At 45.4% G+C, this 19,333-nt stretch overlaps 1 protein-coding gene across 2 annotated transcripts in view; it reads right to left on the reverse strand.

Moving 5' to 3' along the window:
• Positions 1 to 19,333, reverse strand: part of LOC135545663 (protein prenyltransferase alpha subunit repeat-containing protein 1-like) — a 91,531-nt gene that overhangs the window by 18,389 nt on the left and 53,809 nt on the right. For both annotated transcript variants that reach the window (XM_064973448.1, XM_064973440.1), the window contains 2 exons: positions 11,581 to 11,821; positions 9,899 to 10,272 (listed from right to left, as the gene is read on the reverse strand). In XM_064973448.1, coding sequence (XP_064829520.1) covers positions 9,899 to 10,272; positions 11,581 to 11,821 — 615 coding nt within the window. The remainder of the gene's footprint in view (positions 1 to 9,898; positions 10,273 to 11,580; positions 11,822 to 19,333) is intronic.

Below are 19,333 nucleotides of genomic sequence, written 5' to 3' on the forward strand. Positions count from 1 at the left end.
GTTAGTCTGCATGGAACCGTCAGAGCTGTCAGTCTGCAAGAAGCCGCCAGAGCTGTTAATCAGCATGGAGCAGCCAGAGCCGTCAGTCAGCATGAAGCAGCCAGAACCGTCAGTCTGCCAGGATCTGCCAGTCAACCAGACTCTTCCAGATCTGCCAGTCAGCCAGACCCTTCCAGATCTGCCAGTCAGCCAGACTCTTCCAGATCTGCCAGTCAGCCAGACTCTTCCAGATCTGCCAGTCAGCCAGACTCTTCCAGATCTGCCAGACTCTTCCAGATCCGCCAGTCATCCAGACTCTTCCAGATCCGCCAGTCAGCCAGACTCTTCCAGATCCGCCAGTCAGCCAGACTCTTCCAGATCCGCCAGTCAGCCAGACTCTTCCAGATCCGCCAGTCAGCCAGACCCTTCCAGATCCGCCAGTCAGCCAGACCCTTCCAGATCCGCCAGTCAGCCAGACCCTTCCAGATCCGCCAGTCAGCCAGACCCTTCCAGATCCGCCAGTCAGCCAGACCCTTCCAGATCCGCCAGTCAGCCAGACCCTTCCAGATCCGCCAGTCAGCCAGACCCTTCCAGATCCGCCAGTCAGCCAGACCCTTCCAGATCCGCCAGTCAGCCAGACTCTTCCAGATCCGCCAGTCAGCCAGACTCTTCCAGATCCGCCAGTCAGCCAGACTCTTCCAGATCCTCCAGTCAGCCAGACTCTTCCAGATCCGCCAGTCAGCCAGACTCTTCCAGATCCGCCAGTCAGCCAGACTCTTCCAGATCCGCCAGTCAGCCAGACTCTTCCAGATCCGCCAGACTCTTCCAGATCCGCCAGACTCTTCCAGATCCGCCAGACTCTTCCAGATCCGCCAGTCAGCCAGACTCTTCCAGATCCGCCAGTCAGCCAGACTCTTCCAGATCCGCCAGTCAGCCAGACCCTTCCAGATCCGCCAGTCAGCCAGACCCTTCCAGATCCGCCAGTCAGCCAGACCCTTCCAGATCCGCCAGTCAGCCAGACCCTTCCAGATCCGCCAGTCAGCCAGACCCTTCCAGATCCGCCAGTCAGCCAGACCCTTCCAGATCCGCCAGTCAGCCAGACTCTTCCAGATCCGCCAGTCAGCCAGACTCTTCCAGATCCGCCAGTCAGCCAGACTCTTCCAGATCCGCCAGTCAGCCAGACCCTTCCAGATCCGCCAGTCAGCCAGACCCTTCCAGATCCGCCAGTCAGCCAGACCCTTCCAGATCCGCCAGTCAGCCAGACCCTTCCAGATCCGCCAGTCAGCCAGACCCTTCCAGATCCGCCAGTCAGCCAGACCCTTCCAGATCCGCCAGTCAGCCAGACTCTTCCAGATCCGCCAGTCAGCCAGACTCTTCCAGATCCGCCAGTCAGCCAGACTCTTCCAGATCCGCCAGTCAGCCAGACTCTTCCAGATCCGCCAGTCAGCCAGACTCTTCCAGATCCGCCAGTCAGCCAGACTCTTCCAGATCCGCCAGACTCTTCCAGATCCGCCAGACTCTTCCAGATCCGCCAGACTCTTCCAGATCCGCCAGACTCTTCCAGATCAGCCAGACTCTTCCAGATCCGCCAGACTCTTCCAGATCCGCCAGACTCTTCCAGATCCGCCAGACTCTTCCAGATCCGCCAGACTCTTCCAGATCCGCCAGACTCTTCCAGATCCGCCAGACTCTTCCAGATCCGCCAGACTCTTCCAGATCCGCCAGACTCTTCCAGATCCGCCAGACTCTTCCAGATCCGCCAGTCAGCCAGACTCTTCCAGATCCGCCAGTCAGCCAGACTCTTCCAGATCCGCCAGTCAGCCAGTTTCTTCCAGATCCGCCAGTCAGCCAGACTCTTCCAGATCCGCCAGTCAGCCAGACTCTTCCAGATCCGCCAGTCAGCCAGACTCTTCCAGATCTGCCAGTCAACCAGAATCTTTCAGATCTGCTAGTCAACCAGACTTCCAGATCTGCTAGTCAACCAGACTTCCAGATCTGCTAGTCAACCAGACTCTTCCAGATCTGCTAGTCAACCAGACTCTTCCAGATCCGCCAGTCAGCCAGGATCTTCCAGACCTGCTCGTCAACCAGACTTTTCCAGATCTGCTAGTCAACCAGAATCTTCCAGATCTGCTAGTCAACACGACTCTTCCAGATCCGCCAGTCAGCCAGGATCTGCCAGAACTGCCAGCCAGCCAGGATCTGCCGGATTCAACTGCCTGGCTGGGCTGCCCCTCAGTGCCGGGCTGCCCCTCAGTCCCGAGCTTCCCCTCAGTCCCGAGCTTCCCCTCAGTCCCGAGCTGCTTCAGTCCCGAGCTGCCCCTCAGTCACAAGCTACTCCTCAGTTCAGGGGGGTTCTGGGTGAGGACTATTAGGCCATGGTCGGCGGTGAGGGTGGATTATCCCAGGACGCGAAGGGGAGGAACTATGACATTTATGGAGTGGGGTCCACGTCCCGAGCCGGAACCGCCACCATGGACAGACCCGGACCCTCCCTATGGTTTTGAGGTGCGTCCGGGAGTCCGCACCTTAGGGGGGGGGTTCTGTCACGCCTTGGTCTTAGTATTTTGTGTTTTAGTTAATTAGTTGGTCAGGCCAGGGTGTGACATGGGTTTATGTTATTGTGTTGTCGTATTGGGTTTTTTGTAGGCATTGGGATTGTGGTTGATTAGGGGTGTGTTTAGTTTAGGTTTGGCTGCCTGAGGCGGTTCTCAATCAGAGTCAGGTGATTCTTGTTGTCTCCGATAGGGAACCGTATTTAGGTAGCCTGGGTTTCACTGTGTATTTCGTGGGTGATTGTTCTTGTCTCTGTGTAGTTTCACCAGATAGGCTGTACTTAGGTTTCACGTTCCGTTTTGTTGTTTTATATTTGTCTCAGTATTTTCATGTAATCGTCATTTGTTTCATTAAAAAAACATGAGTAACCAACACGCTGCATTTCGGTCCGACTCTCTTTTGACAAACGAAGAACGCCGTTACACAAATACTATTCCATGTACAGATAAATAGTTAAGCCGTCAGATTAAACAACTCCTTTGTAAAAATAAACATTTTAAAATGAAACAGGTGAATTAACACTCCTCAGTTAGCAGGCTCAAGCAAGCTAAAACCCACATGGTAGCATAAACTAACTAGCAGAAATTGTTAACAAGATAGAAAAGATTTAAACACACTTTGCTAATAATGGATTTTATTATTTTTATTTTACCTTTATTTAACTAGGTAAGTCAGTTATGTCAGAACAAATTCTTATTTTCAATGACGGCCTAGGAACAGTGGGTTAACGGCCTTGTTCAGGGGCAGAACGACAGATTTGTACCATGTCAGCTTGGGGATTCAATCTTACAACCTTTCGGTTACTAGTCCAATGCTCTAACCACTATGTCATATATAATATATTCACCCCACCCAGTATTGTAATCGAAACTTACCAGAAATCATGTAGTCCTTGGCTCAGACAATGTAGTAGTGTGGGCTCAATAGCATCTCATTAGTGTGCAAGATCTTGAGAATCAGCTGTATATGTGATGGAAGAATGCACTGTGCATGAAAAGGGTTGCAATTCCATTGAATTGGGGATAATTTACCAAAATATGCCACAAGACCTAGAATTGCCTTATGTGTATCCCACAAAATAAGGTTCACTGTTATAAGCTAACTTTTTTGATGAATTTAAGCAAAATTACCCAAACTTCCTATGGAAAATTACTGGAAAATGTCCGACCCTTTGCAACCCTAATACAGACTCAAACTAATTTCAGGATTTATAATAGCATTGTCAAGTCACTGCTTCTCCAACATCTTCCAGCCAAACAAGATCTCTAATGAGAACCTGTATAGGAGGAAGGGCTGTAAGAACATGGTCCTGGAATTAAATATATGCAGGTTGTGTTCACTTGGTCATGTGCTGAGGATGCTGCCAGAAAGGATCCCCAAAGATGCCCTCAAATGGATACCAACTGGAAAGCGCAAGTGACGTAGGCCAAAAACAACATGGTGACGGACAGTGGTGGCTGAGCTGGAAGAGATGGATCTTTCATGGGACAGGGCACAAATTGTGGCCAAAGACAGACACCAGTGGCAGAAGATTGTTACAACCTTATGCCCCACCCGGAACGAAGAGGATTAAGTAAAGTAAGTATGCAATAATGCAGTCACTAATAAACCTCTTGTAACAGGCAATTTAGAAAATTATAAAGCGTGTTGTTTGGATCCTGGATGCTGATTGAGTGATATGCGGGAGTTGTGGGATCACAACAGTAAAATACCATGACGTGTTAATGTCATAATTCCACTGTGCCCCAGCCCTGGCTGTAAATTCAAAAACATAATCTCGTTAAGGAAAACGGCGCCTTCACATTATTTTTCCATTTGGTTTGCAACAGTTGGGAGTTGTATAAACCCTTCTGTCTGCCTCTGCGATCTGTGCAACAATGTATAATTTTACAAATGTGATCTCTACCTAGCCCAAGAAGGAACATGAAACGAATAATTCGTATTCATGGAATACGTAAACACTCAGAATTCCATGAATTCATTAACCAGCGCATGTGCGGCCTATGTATGCCTATTGGATATTTATTAAAACATTATTTATTGAAGTTCTTGTCAATCATTGAATCTCTGATAGCTAGATACATGCAAATGATTTGTTTAGCATAACAAAGTTGAATGAATAGAATAACCAGCCTGCTTGGATAGCAAGCAAAAGTTATCAGATGCAGGCCTGGAGGCAAGGGAAATAATGGCCATCGGTCCAAGAGCTCACTCAAGAGTTATTGGCAGCCCCTAACATGGAGAACAGAAAGCACTGGAGTGCCATTTTAGCTCGCAATGATGTGAGTGGGACGTCCCATTCTCCACCAATGAGGCAAGCACTGGCTGTCACCAACCAGTGCCAGGATCATGGACAGTTCATCCACTCTTGTGCCATCAACGGAAACATCACTATAAAACATCACCAACTAGCTTGGTTAGTTCGGACTCGGCAACAATAATATTTGTTGCCCATGTAGGCCTATTGGATATTTATTAAATCATTGTTTATTGAAGTTCTTGTCAATCATCCTCATTGAATCTCTGTTAGCTAGCTACATGCCAGTGATTTGTTTAGCATAACAACATCGAATTAATAGAATGATTAGCATTAACAACTAGGTCAAAACATGAGAAAATAACGAATGACAAGCCTGCTTGGGAAGCAACTTCAAAATACAAAACAAATTGCCTTGCTAAACATAATGGTTTTTAATGAAACAATGTAATTTCTATTTTTATAAATATGTTGTGTCGTGGAAATTTCCTTAATTACCAAATGATGAGAGAGCAAATCACACGAGTCAGAGTTATGCTTAATCTTCACTTTTAATAATAATTAAGCTTTTGCAATAGCATTTTGACTTTCAACAGTTCAGTATCTCTAATGAAAAGTTGAGAGTGCCCAACATAATGGCAAATGGGTTCCTTTATAGCAAAGATCCACCCCCTCCTAGACGACATGACAAAACACAGGTCTTAGGAACTTACACAGAGAAAGACTTGACTTCAGAGGAATATCCCCTAGTCAGACAGAGTTGGCTATAAATTATCGTTCAGTTTGGTCTCCTAAACAAAGCTCTTATCTCGTCCTTGGTACAAGATGGTACCAAGACATTACCCCCACCCTATGATATATATCAAATTGTCATTTAGATAGAACCAATTCTAAATACAACCAATCCTGGACAAAATAACGGAGAGGAGAGTGACCCTATAGGTCAACAAAGAGTGAGCATAGAATGATTCCAGACACTGCCATCCTCCTTTCCCCGATGGGAAAAGTAGGGAGTGACTGGCACACTGACACAGTGGAGCAAAAGATATGTTTACACATGATGACCCCTTGACCTCTCCCCTCTCTGCGGCCCATGCAACTTAGTCTTGACATAGAACAGGTAACTGCCAATGGCCACCACTATAGTACAACAAAATACATTCTCATGAGAAATAACTCATAAGCATATGATGAATATAAAACATCTTATCTATGTTACCCGCCAATTCTGATTATTCCCCAACAGTTGGCAACCGTTTTATAAAAGCAATAAGGCCACTTGAACCCTGGGATAATCATGTGACAGCTGTTCCCGGCCCTCAGCGAAGCCCTTAATTGGAAGTTAGCACACGATAATCACAGATAACGTAATACAAAAAGTAAGGGCGTCGATCAGAAAACCAGTCAGTATCTGGTGTGAACACCATTTGCCTCGTGCAGCGTGCGAAGTTGCTGGATATTGGTGGGAACTGGAACACACTGGCGTACACGTTGATCCAGAGTATCCCAAACATGCTCAATTGGTGACATATCTGGTGAGTATGCAGGCCATGGAAGAACTGGGACATTTTCAGAGTCCAGGAATTGTGTAAAGATCCTTGCGACATGGGGCTGTGTATTGAAACAGGAGGTGATGGCGGTGGATAAATGGCACAACATGGGCCACGGGATCTCGTCACTGAATCTCTGTGCATTTAAATTGCCATCTATACAATGCAATTGTGTTCATTGACCGTAGTTTATTCCTGCCCATACCATAACCCCACGGCCACCATGGGGCACTCTGTTAAAACTTCTTTGGGATAGGGGGCAGCATTTTCAATTTTGGATGAATAGCGTGCCCAGAGTAAACTGACTCCTACTCAGTCCCAGATGCTAATAAATGCATATTATTAGTAGTATTGGATGAGATGAGAGGTCGCTCTCGTTCCATTGCTTTTCTACAGACAATGGAATTCTCCGGTTGGAACATTATTGAACATTTATGATAAAAACATCCTAAAGATTGATTGAGTTGAGTTTATTTTATTTTTACAGGGACAGTGCACTTTAATCAACGTTTCAGTAAAAATGCCGGTTTTAGCCAGCCGGCTAATTTTCAACCGCAGTCCCTGGGCAGGTTATTAAAAACAATTACAATATAGACAGTAGCAATAGCATACAGAGCAACATAGTACAAGCAAGACGTAGCATACATATTCTATACTTATTTTGACAAGTTTCTACGACCTGTAATATAACTTTTTGAACTTTTCATCCGACGTTCGGCTGGACCTGAACGCGCGTTTGGATTTGTTTACAAAACGCGCAAAAAAAGAAGCTATTTGGACATAAATGATGGACATTATCGAACAAAACAAACATTTATTGTGGAACTGCGATTCCTGGGAGTGCATTCTGATGAAGATCATCAAAGGTAAGTGAATATTTATAATGCTATTTCTGACTAATGTTGACTGCGCAACATGGCGGATATTTCTTTTGACAGGTTTGGGCTCTGAGCGCGGTACTCAGATTATGCTTTTTCCGTAAAGTTTTTTTGAAATGTGTGTATCTAAAGTTCCATGCATAACACTTGAATTTTCATCAACATTTATAATGATTATTTCTGTGAATTAATGTAGCTCAATGAAAAATCACAGCATGTTTTTGAACGACTGAACATAACACACCAATGTAAAATTAGATTTTTGGATATAAATATGCACTTTATCGAACAAAACATACATGTATTGTGTAACATGAAGTCCTATGAGTGTCATCTGATGAAGATCATCACAGGTTAGTGATTAATTGTATCTCTATTTGGCTGGAAAAATGGCTGGGTTTTTCTGTGACACAACATAATCGTTTGTGGAGCTTTCGCTGTAAAGCATTTTTGAAATCAGACACTGTGGCTGGATTATTTATCTTTAAAATGGTGCCTAATACTTGTATGTTTGAGAAATTTGATTTATGAGATTTCTGTTGATTTGTATTTGGCGCTCTGCATCGTCATTGGCTGTTGGCGAGGGGTTCCTAGCGAAACCCCAGTCCTAGACAGGTTAACAATGTTGACATCAGCAAACCGCTTGCCCACACGACGCCGTCCGCCATACACGCTGTCTGCCATCTGCCTGGTACAGTTGAAACCGCGATTCATCCGTGAAGAGCACACTTCTCCAGTGGGCCAGTGGCCATCTAAGGTGAGCATTTGCCCACTGAAGTCGATGACGACGCCAAACTGTAGTCAGTTCAAGAGCCTGCTGAGGAGACGACGAGCACGCAGATTAAATTCTTTAGTTGTGCAAATCCAGTTTCATCAGCTGTCCAGGTGGCTGAAGCAGGTGATACCACAGTTGAAGAAGCCTGGAATGGCGTGGTTACATGTGGACTGTGGTTGTGAGGTCGGTTGGACGTACTGCCAAATTCTCTAAAATTACGTTGGAGGTGGCTTATGGTAGAGAAATTAACATTCAATTCTCTGACCCATCTCAAATAGCGAGTTGTCAAAGAGGAAGAAGTGATCTTTCATATTTGTTGTTCTGAGTGGCAGGGGGAGGAGCTTTGTGTGTAGGGGAGGAGCTTGGTGTGTGTGTGTGTTTAAACGGGAGGGTGCACAGTCATAGCAGAATTAGCGAAGGAGACGAGACCATTTGGGGTGGCAGCGTAGCCTAGTGGTTAGAGCGTTGGACTAGTAACCGGAAGGTTGCAAGTTCAAACCCCCAAGCTGACAAGGTACAAATCTGTCATTCTGCCGCTGAACAGGCAGTTAACCCACTACTCCTAGGCCATCATTGAAAATAAGAATTTGTTCTTAACTGACTTGCCTAGTTAAATAACGGTAAAATAAAAATAAAAAAAGACATGAGAACAAGTGGACATAAACACTCATAAAAACAAAAAATAGAACAGCCAATTCTTGCGATATTGGCATTTGAAATATTGTGCTAAAACAAATTTGATTTTAATATACATATTTTTTTTTTTTTTTTTTGATGATGATTTGGAAAGGCACACACCTGTCTATATAAAGTTCCACAAAAAATGTCTGCAGCATTGCAAGTCCCTAAGAAGTCCACAGTGCCCTGAATTATTAAATGGAAGAAGTTTGGAACGACCAATACTCTTCCTAGAGCTGGCCACCTGGCCGAAATGATTAATTTGGGGAGAAGGGCCTTGGTCAGGGAGGTGAACAAGAACCCGATGGTCACTCCGACAAAGCTCCAGCGTTCCTCTGTGGAGATGGGAGAACCTTCCAGAAGAACAACCATCTCTGCATCACTCCACCAATCAGGCCTTTATGGTAGAGTGGCCAGACGGAAGCCACACCTCAGTGATAGGCACATGACACCCGACTTGGAGTTTGCCGAAAGACACCTAAAGGACCATGAGAAACAAGATTCTCTTGTCTGATGAAACCAAGATGGAACTCTTTGGCCTGAATGCCAAGAGCCACATCTGGAAGAAACCTGGCACTATCCCTACGGTGAAGCATGGTGGTGACAGCATCATGCTGTGGGGATGTTTTCAGTGGCAGGGACTAGGAAACTAGTCAGGATTGAGGGAAAGATGAACGGAGCAAAGTACAGCGAGATCATTGATGAAATCCTGCTCCAGAGCACTCAGGACCTCAGACAGGGGGCGAAGGTTCACCTTCCAACAGGACAAGTGGCCCAGCCAGAGCCCCGACTTGAACATCTCTGGAGAGACATGAAAATACATGTGTAGCGACGCTCCCCATCCAACCTGACAGAGCTAACGTAACCGAATGTGGAAAAAGTGAAGGGGTCTGAATACTTTCCGAATGCACCGTATATGACATGATAGGGACCTACCAACACATCCACTACTGAAGAGTCCTGAGAACATAGTAATGGTCTAACGGACAATAAAAACGATTGGCATAATAAAGCATTTGCCACCAATATGGAGGGTAGTTAGCCAAACTCTGTACAGTGTCATGGCTCTAGTTGAAATTAGGCCGCACCCTAGATACACACAAACAACGTGCTGGTGCATGATTGTTCCTCCTTTGATCTCACCTGTGACACATAATAAAATGTGTTCTGTGATTGGCTAACATTGTAGTCTGAGGTTGAGTGACAGTGGCCTGTGGGCTCGTACCTGTGACACCAGAGTGTCTCGTGTCCGGGGAAGGACTGGATGAGGTCAGTACACAGCTCCATCTCCTGGTGAAACAGCTGGGGCATGGCCGGCACCGAGGACTGGTCCTCTGGGGTGGCAGGAGAGAGGCAGGGGGCTGCTGCTGTGGCCTCTCCGTTAGCCTGGTGGTGGGGGTGGCCTGGCTGGAGGTCCGGGCTGGGACTGCGAGGGCTGGAGCTGCCGGGGCTGGGCCAAGGGGCATGGTGGTGGTGCATGGACTGGCTGAGCTCCCTGACCAGGGCCTTGAGCAGGAACTGGCGGTAGTGAAAGCCACTGTGGTCCGACACGTGCATGGAGACCCACTCACGCATGGAGGACAGCTCATCATGGAGCACCTGGGAAAAGAGGAGGAGAGGTGACCTCATTCAAGCAAAGGTTTTCCATTCAAAGGTATTTTCCCTATGCTAACCAACATATGATTAAAGAGGACATTGAATTGTAGGTGTACATGTTCAGACAAACAGCCATTTTTAACAATAAAACAATGTATGTTATGGTTGGCATTATACTTGTGCACACTAGAGAAAAAAAAAGAGAGGGAAATGATTTGGCTTCTTACAAAAAATTGATTTGAACAATCAAACGCTATCAGGACAGCCATTACAAGAACCAAACCCCAATGGGTGATCAGAAAGTAGGCTTATCTTATCATAACAGGAAGCGCCTATTAAAGTATCATTGCTACAGTCTACTCTGTCACAGTCCTATATCCCTGGTTCTAATAAACAGTAGCATCTTTCCATATCCTAGGAGTGCCTGGCATGGCTTAAAAATTAGGAACGGATCAACTGAGCCACAACATTCCATCCACCTTTAAATCCCTAGGCCTCTTATTTTAGGATCAGGCCTTAGGGATTTGCTGCATTAATGCCTGCACTGTCCCCAGATCAGTTAAATGGACAAGAAAGTTCCTGTCCTCCTCAACATTCTGTGACAGGCTAGAGATATGAGGCAGCAGGGGCTGGAGACACACAGACCCTGGTCATACTGTATAAGCCATGCTATCTGCATGAAACATTCATAGCTAGTTGTCGGCTAGACTAGCACACACAAATGTTTTCTGTCAGTGTTACATTGAAAGAACTGTCATAGTTACATTGAAAGAGCTGTTAATGTTTTGCCAGAGACCATGAACATACAATTAAGAGGCAGAGAGAGAGAGGCAGAGAGAGAGGTAGAGACAGAGAGGCAGAGAGAGAGAGAGGGGCAGAGAGAGTGAGGCAGAGGCAGAGCGAGAGAGAGAGTGGCAGAGCGAGAGAGGCAGAGCGAGAGAGATTGCCAGAGCGAGAGAGAGGCAGAGCGAGAGAGAGGCAGAGCTAGAGAGAGGCAGAGCTAGAGAGAGGCAAAGGCAGACCCAAGAGGCAGAGGCAGAGAGAGGCAGAGTGAGAAAGAAAGGCAGAGCAAGAGAGAGGCAGAGCGAGAGAGATAGCCAGAGCGAGAGAGAGGCAGAGCGAGAGAGAGGCAGAGCGAGAGAGAGGCAGAGCTAGAGAGGCAGAGCTAGAGAGAGGCAAAGGCAGACCCAAGAGGCAGAGGCAGAGAGAGGCAGAGTGAGAAAGAAAGGCAGAGCGAGAGAGAGGCAGAGCGAGAGAGAGGCAGAGCGAGAGAGAGGCAGAGAGAGAGACCCTATCTCGTCCTACTCCTACCTTCAAGTTGCCCTGGGCCATGTTCTGCAGGACCCAGATACGGTGCGACCAGGCGTTGTAGTTGCTAGGGTAGCGGCTGGCGGCGTCGGCGCATACCTTCATCTCGTCGTGTAGAACCCTCTGGAGGCGCTCACTAAGCCGAGTCCTCTCTGCTGCATCACGCAGGCCACTGTCACGCTGCTCCTTCCGGTCCGAGCTGGGGGGAGAACACTCCCGTAGCACCTGCTGTAGTACCCAGCGCCTGGAAACACAGGGGGAATGTTTAACTATATACACTGACTGAACACACATACACCTCAAATACCCTCGGCTCCCAAAACAGCCCTAAACCCAGAACCAACCGAACCTATAGTAAGCATCTGGTTCAACAACAGAGCCAGGACAAAAGGCCTAGATAATATCAATACAAAACAGCTACGTAAGTGACCTATCATCTGCGATGACATTCTCAGAATGGATTGTGCAACCACAGCCGTCTCAGGCTGCTAAACACTTTGCTGGCCAGATGAGGGGTCATTTTGGGTCAGTTAGCTCATGTCATGTGGTTGAAGGATTTTTTTTATCAATAATGACTAAATGATGTATACATTTAACGTAGAATTATAAACTAATAGAATTCTATCCTGTCTGATGAAGAATGTTTGTACATAGGCCAAGAGGAAGGGTTAACAGACAACTTGTGATCACAGTGAAACTAACAACAGGAAGGATGTCTGGTCCCCAACCAGGGAGGGGAGAAACCCTTGGGCTTGCAGTAGATTGTGTAACATGTGGTAGCATATGATAAGCAATATGTATGTGTTGGAATGGAATTGAAAAGCAGCTTTGTCATTGTCTTAGAGGAGGGACATTTATGACGAAATGAGAGGTATATAAACCAATTTACATGAAATGATGGGTAGAGCTCTAGAAAATAAACGTCACTGGCTATTTTTGACTGGTCTCCGTCTGTTTCATTTCCCCCAAAACCTTACAAACTGAGTACAGACTGAGTATTTTAATTGAATTGTTTAATGAACACATAAGAACAAAATGCATCTAACACATGTACACACCATATATGGCCATATACAGTGCCTTCAGAAACCATTCACACCTTGACTTTCTACACATTTTGTTGTGCTACAACGTGGTATTAAAATTAATTTAATTGTCATTTTTTTTGTCAACGATCTACACAAAATACTCTAACGTCAAAGTGGAAAATGAATTCTAACATTTGTAAAAGATATATAGTACCAGTCCATTGTTTCGGGGACACATACTCATTCAACCTTTTTTCTTTATTTTGACTATTTTCTACATGGTAGAATAATAGTGAAGATGTCAAAACTATGAAATACAACATAATACTACAATGATGAAGTAACCCAAAAAAAAGTGTTAAACAAATCAAAATATATTTTAAATGTGAGATTCTTCAAAGTAGCCACCCTTTGCCTTGATGACAGCTTTGCACATTCTTGGCATTCTCTCATCCAGCTTCACCTGGAATTCTTTTCCAACCATCTTGAAGGGGCTACCAAATATGCTGAGCACTTGTTGGCTGCTTTTCCTTCACTCTGCAGTCCAACTCATCCCAAACCATCTCAATTGGGTTGAAGTTTGGTGATTGTGGAGGTCAGGTCATCTGATGAAGCAACTCCATCACTCTTTCTTGGTCAAATAGCCCTTACACAGACTGGGGGTGAGTTGGGTCATTGTCCTGTTGAAAAACAAATAATAGTCCCACTAAGCGCAAACCAGATGGGATGGCGTTTCGCTGCAGAATGCTGTGGTAACCATGCTAGTTAAGTGTGCCTTGAATCCTAAATAAATCACTGACAGTGTCACCAGCAAAGCACCCCCACACCATCACAACTCCTTCTCCATGCTTCACAGTGGCAGGGATGCAAACTGGTGAGGGCCCCAAAAGGTGACCCATTTGCACTGAAATACATAAAAGATCCCTGCTAAGGGGATTTTTTTTATTGTAAATCGGCTTTAAAATTCAAATTTCTAGTGCCTTTCACGCTGAATCCCTTCTTGAAATGCAGCTTAACTGTGTACTAATTAAACAACAAAGAATATGATCTACATGGTCAGTCTCTGTGTGTAAAATAAAAAGTGGTTAATGTGAACCTAACTCATAGCTAAACATTTGAAGGAAAACAATCCAATGTTATTTGTTGCCATGCACATGACACTCAAGTCAATAGTCGAGTCAATATAATACCACATACATTTTAGGTCAATATTTTCTCAAAGGAAGGAGTTATTTCAAGATAATCTGGAAATTTAGCTAGTTAACTCATTGATCCAGTTTTCAGGAACAAGTCCCTCTGATGCTGCACTGTCCAACAGATCTGAACATTTCTGAGGGACAGTTAAACGAAACCCAAATAGAACTCTTTCCTATACCCACATACATTTTCACAACACTTTCTTAAAAAAATACCTGAATTGCAAACATAAAAACATAGCCCATCAAATTAAGGTAAATGGTGGCAGAAAACAGGCCTCGGATGCTGCGTCCTAGGCCAGAAACAATGTGAGATTTATTTGACAAAGGGAGAGGACTGGAGGGAAGGAGAGGACTGGAGGGAAGGAGAGGGCTGGGTAGAGGGTTTGCCCTTACTTCTTTTTCATAACCCTGACAAATATTTCAAGTGCCCTCTTGCTCCGTTTTGCGGCATGCTTGAACCTTGCCCTCTTGTCCTCTTCAGCTGCCGCCGTCTTGCTCTCCTGAGCACTTCCAGATGGCTGTCAGCCATAGCCGAGATGTGATCTTCGGGCTTCCAGCAGACTCCGCTCCCACTGAGTCTTGTCTACTGTTCCTGCAAGACCTGATGTTTCTGCAGAGCCTTCAGTCCACCTCTCCAAACCTTGGATCCTCCCGTTTAAACATCTCCACTGCGGTCTTCTGCCTGGTCTGCAAGGTGTAGTTCACAGTCTTTGTTGCATTGAAAGTTGAGATGTTCATGTTGGTGCTTCATGTATCAATGATGTCGTTCATCCAGCTAAATAAAGATTCCACACTGGGACCATGAAAGACAGAGAGGGCACATTTCACCACATTACCCAGGGCTGGATACAGTGTCTGGGCCAAGACATGAGCCCACCACTCCTCCATGTCATCTCCCTCCGTGAAGCTGGCCAGGCATGGATCAATGTTGTATCGCATGATCTCCTGGTGGAGATCACTGTCAGCAGGTGAGAGGTGGCCCAACATTGCACTCAGCTTCTTCAACTGAATCGCTACCTGCGAGTGGCCTCTCAGTGAAGACAAAGACCTCAGTGTGTGAATTTGCAAGGCTTTGGTGACCTTTTCCATGAAAGACTTCAGCAGTTGAAATATAGAATACCACAAAACTGTTTTGAAACAATGAGAAAAAAGATAAAGTATAAATGTAATTCAATTGTAGGGTACTAACAGCATGATTAGGATTCCTGGTTCTGAATCCATCTGCTTCCCGCCCCACATGCATCTTCTCCTTAAGTACCATCACTCCCATAGTCTTGGGTGACACTTTAGTGATGTATTCAGCATTGAAAGGTTTCAAGCTGCTTGTCGTGGAGCATATGTACCAACGTCTGGCTACCCTGTGAATGTAAAACAAACTGTTGTGAAATACAACATTATATATAAAAGTGTAACCAACAGTCGCAGATAGAAAATACCCACCTGGGAAACCATTACGTGTTCCATCAGGATAGGCAGTAAACCCACGTAAATGCTGAGTTGTAGGTCAGTTGTAGTGCCCTCATGCCACACCTTCCTGGTCACTCTTCGTTCTGTCTTTTCCTTGCTGTGTCATACCTGTGAAAACAGAATCAGTAAGTTAAGTGTAAATAAGGTAAATTTTTCCATTACAGACCACAAAGGGAAGCACAGCCGAGAGCTTCCCAGTGACACGAGCCTACCAGACGAGCAAAACTACTTCTATGCTAGCTTCAAGGCAAATAACAGTAAAGCATGCATGAGAGCACCAGCTGTTCTGGACAACTGTGTGATCAAGCTCTCCGTAGCAGATGTGAGTAAGACGTTAAACAGGTCAACATTCACAAGGCTGCAGGATGACCAACTGGCAGCCTTCACTGACATGTTCAACCTCTCCCTGTCCGAGTCTGTAATACCAACATGTTTCAAGCAGACCACCATAGTCCATGTGCACAAGAACACTAAGGTAACCTGCCTAAATGACTACCGACCAGTAGCACTCACATCTGTAGCCATGAAGTGCTTTGAAAGGCTGGACATGGCTCACATCAACACCATTATCCCAGAAACACTACACCAACTCAAATTTGCATACCAACCTAACAGATGATGCAATCTCCATTGCACTCACCACTGCCCTTTCCCACCCGGAGAAAAGGAACCTATGTGAGAATGCTATTCATTGACTACAGCTCAGAGTTCAACACCATAGTGACCTCAAAGCGCATCAATAAGCAAAGGACCCTGGGATTAAACACCTCCCTCTGCAACTGAATCCTGGACTTCCTGACGGGTTGCCACCAGGTAGGTAACAACACATCTGCCACGCTGATCCTCACCACAGGGGACCCTCAGGGGTGCGTGCCCAGTCCCCTCCTGTACTCCCTGTTCACTCATGACTGGATGGCCAGGCAAGACTCCAACACCATCATTAAGTTTGCAGATGACACAACAGTGGTAGGCCTGATCACCAACAACGACGAGACATCCAATAAGGAGGTGGTCAGAGACCTGGCCGTGTGGTGCCAGGACAACAACCTCTCCCTCAACGTGATCAAGACAAAGGAGATGATTGTGGACTACAGGAAAAGGAGGACAGATAACTCCCCCATTCTCATCAACTGGGCTGTAGTGGAGTAGGTTGAGAGCTTCAAGCTCCTTGGTGTCCACATCACCAACAAACTAACATGGCCCAAGCACACCAAGATAGTCGTGAAGAGGGCACAAAGCCTATTCCCCCTCAGGAGACTGAAAAGATTTGCCATGGGTCCTCAGATCCTCAAAAGGTTCTACAGCTGCACCATCGAAAGCATCCTGAGGGGTTGCATCACTGCCTGGTATGGCAACTGCTCGGCCTCCAACAGCAAGGCACTACAGAGGGTAATGCGTGCGGCCCAGTACATCACTGGGGCCAAGCTTTCTGCCATCCATGACCTCTATAACAGGCAGTGTCAGAAGAAGGCCATAAAAATGGTCAAAGACTCCAGCCACCCTAGTCATAGACTGATCTCTCTGCTACCGCACGGTAAGTGGTACCGGAGCGCCAAGTCTAGGTCCAAGAGGCTTCTATACAGCTTCTACCCCCAAGCCATAAGACTCCCGAACATCAATAAAATGGCTACCTAGACTATATCAGCTGATAAAGTGCTGTACAGAAACCCAGCCTAAAACCCCAAACAGCAAGCAATGCAGGTGTTGAAGCACAGAATGCTGTACTATGGGTTCATTATTGCTATTTTACTGCTGCTCTTTAATTGCTTGTAAGTAAGCATTTCACTGTAAGGTCTGCACCTATTGTATTTGACGCATGTGACTAATAACATTTGAACATAGAACTAGTGATGATCTTCACCTTTTCTGTTGAGGTCCTCGTGCAAAGACTTGATCCGCGGCTTGTGCCTTCTCGCTCGCGTGGTGTTTTTTATAAATGTGTTCCAGTGTGTCCTATTACAGCTCCTGGTCTTCGTTGCTCGGGAACCCATAGTACAGCATTCTGTGTGTCGAAATGCTGACATCATATGCAGACAGCCAGCGATGGGGCACAAACCTCTGAGGATTGGAGGCAGGGATGTTCAGGTACCGGCATATAACCTTGAGGTACATCACTTGACAAAAAGAGAGAGACTATGAAATTATAAAATTCCATACACTGCCCCTTTATTGTTCTTTGTCATTTAGGATTGCACATAAACACAATAGATTTGGAATAAATTCAGTATGATGAATTCATGAATAAAGATTTAATTCATTGAGTGATAAGTAAATAACAAACTTTAAAATATACTTGTTTTTACTTGATCTGGAGACCGCTGATGATCAGTGTGCTGATCATTGAAGAGCTGCTCAAGGTGGTGGTCGAAGGGCTCTGCAAACTTCTTTGCTGCATTGTGGATGTGATGACAGGAGACTCCATCAATGTTGAGCAGGGTTGGAAGGATCCTTGTCTCGATGCCGGTCTTGCTACCTCTCATGACGCTACAAGAATGTTATGGTTGAAGAAGTCGCAGAGCACGCTGTCCAAGCTGACGGCATTCACCTTTATGACCTCCAGGGACCCCAAGTACTCCACCACCACCTTTCCCATGTCATCATGGTAGTAGCTTACAAGCACGAAGAGGACCTTCAAAAATCAAACCAAACAAAATCAGTTATTTTGTCAAATGCACAGTAAACAGATGTTGACTGGACAATTAAATGCGTTCTACTTGAGCTCTCCAAAAGTGTAAGATAAGATTAAAACAAGATACAAGTAGTGCAAATAGAGTGAATAGAATGCCAAATTGATAAGATAACAATAATTAAATATGAGAACAACCTTTTTGTTGCTGTTAGATGTGCTCTCATCCAAATTCAAAGAAAAAGGAAACCTCATGTATGAGAAGGTCCTTTCGGAGAAGGTCCGCCCTAGGCCATTGACCATCTTGTCGGATGCCGCTGTTCTCGAGAGCTTCATCCTCTCCAAAGCCACCTTGTCAACGGCAAGATTTTGCACTAGCTCAACAATTACTGGAGCAATAGCAAAGGGGAGGGAATGCTCTGCTAGGACACCAAGGACCACAGCCTATGTCATGACTTGCCCTCCTGGATCAAAGGTGCCGGCTAAACAAACGTTTCTCAAGACCCCCCTCTCCTGGGAGAGTTGGCCAGTTTTATGACGGTCATAAATACCTTGTAGGAACTGTCTCTCCCTGGCCATGCAGTATTGAGGGGAAATAACCCTTTGTTACAAGCAGATTCTTCCCGCTAAAACTACAACATCCAAAAGTGGATAATGAAACAACATTCCTAACACAAAGAATGTGGGAAATGGTCAGCAGGGACTTAAAGAACAATCATGTAAGCATTTATTGTTTGGTGATATCATTAAAGACGTTATAACGGAAACATTGTAACTAAGAGTTTCCAATGTATGTCAGAGTTACATCTAAATGTTGTAAAACTTAGATAATTAAATATGAAACTATTTGTGAGAAGATGAAATGTGATTTTAGCCTTCGAAATGAGAAAATTGTTTTTCATGTAAAGTTTTACCCAGTCAGTAACCATGCCCACATGAGCACAGACATGCCAAAAGGATGGAACGCCCTTTTTCCAGAGTGCTTATAAAGGACTTCTAACGAAATTGACATTAGACCAGAAATCATGGAGCGGTGGCAGGGTTGCTACTGGCGTAAGGACATGGTGATCTTTGGTGGACAACCAGAGACTTACAGAACCAGAGACTTTCTGTCAAATTTTTCCTAACAGACGGATCGGGCGATTTCAACAGAGAAAGACGACAGACATACAAGCATAAATATCAGGGGTGCAAACTGGTGAGGGACCAAAAAGGTGGCACTTTTGTTTTGCACTGAAACATGCAAAGAATCCCTGCAGGGTGAAATGCAGGTTTCAACTAATTAAACAACATATGATCAAGAATAGAATATGATCTACATGATCAGTCTCTGTGTGCAAAATAAAGTGGTTAATGTGAACCTAACTCACAGACAAAAAATTTAAAGAAAGCTTTCCAATTTAATTTGTTGCCTAGACTGTTCCAAGGATCGGGCA

Source organism: Oncorhynchus masou, chromosome 1, assembly GCF_036934945.1.
Source record: "Oncorhynchus masou masou isolate Uvic2021 chromosome 1, UVic_Omas_1.1, whole genome shotgun sequence".
In the NCBI taxonomy this organism is placed as follows: domain Eukaryota; kingdom Metazoa; phylum Chordata; class Actinopteri; order Salmoniformes; family Salmonidae; genus Oncorhynchus; species Oncorhynchus masou.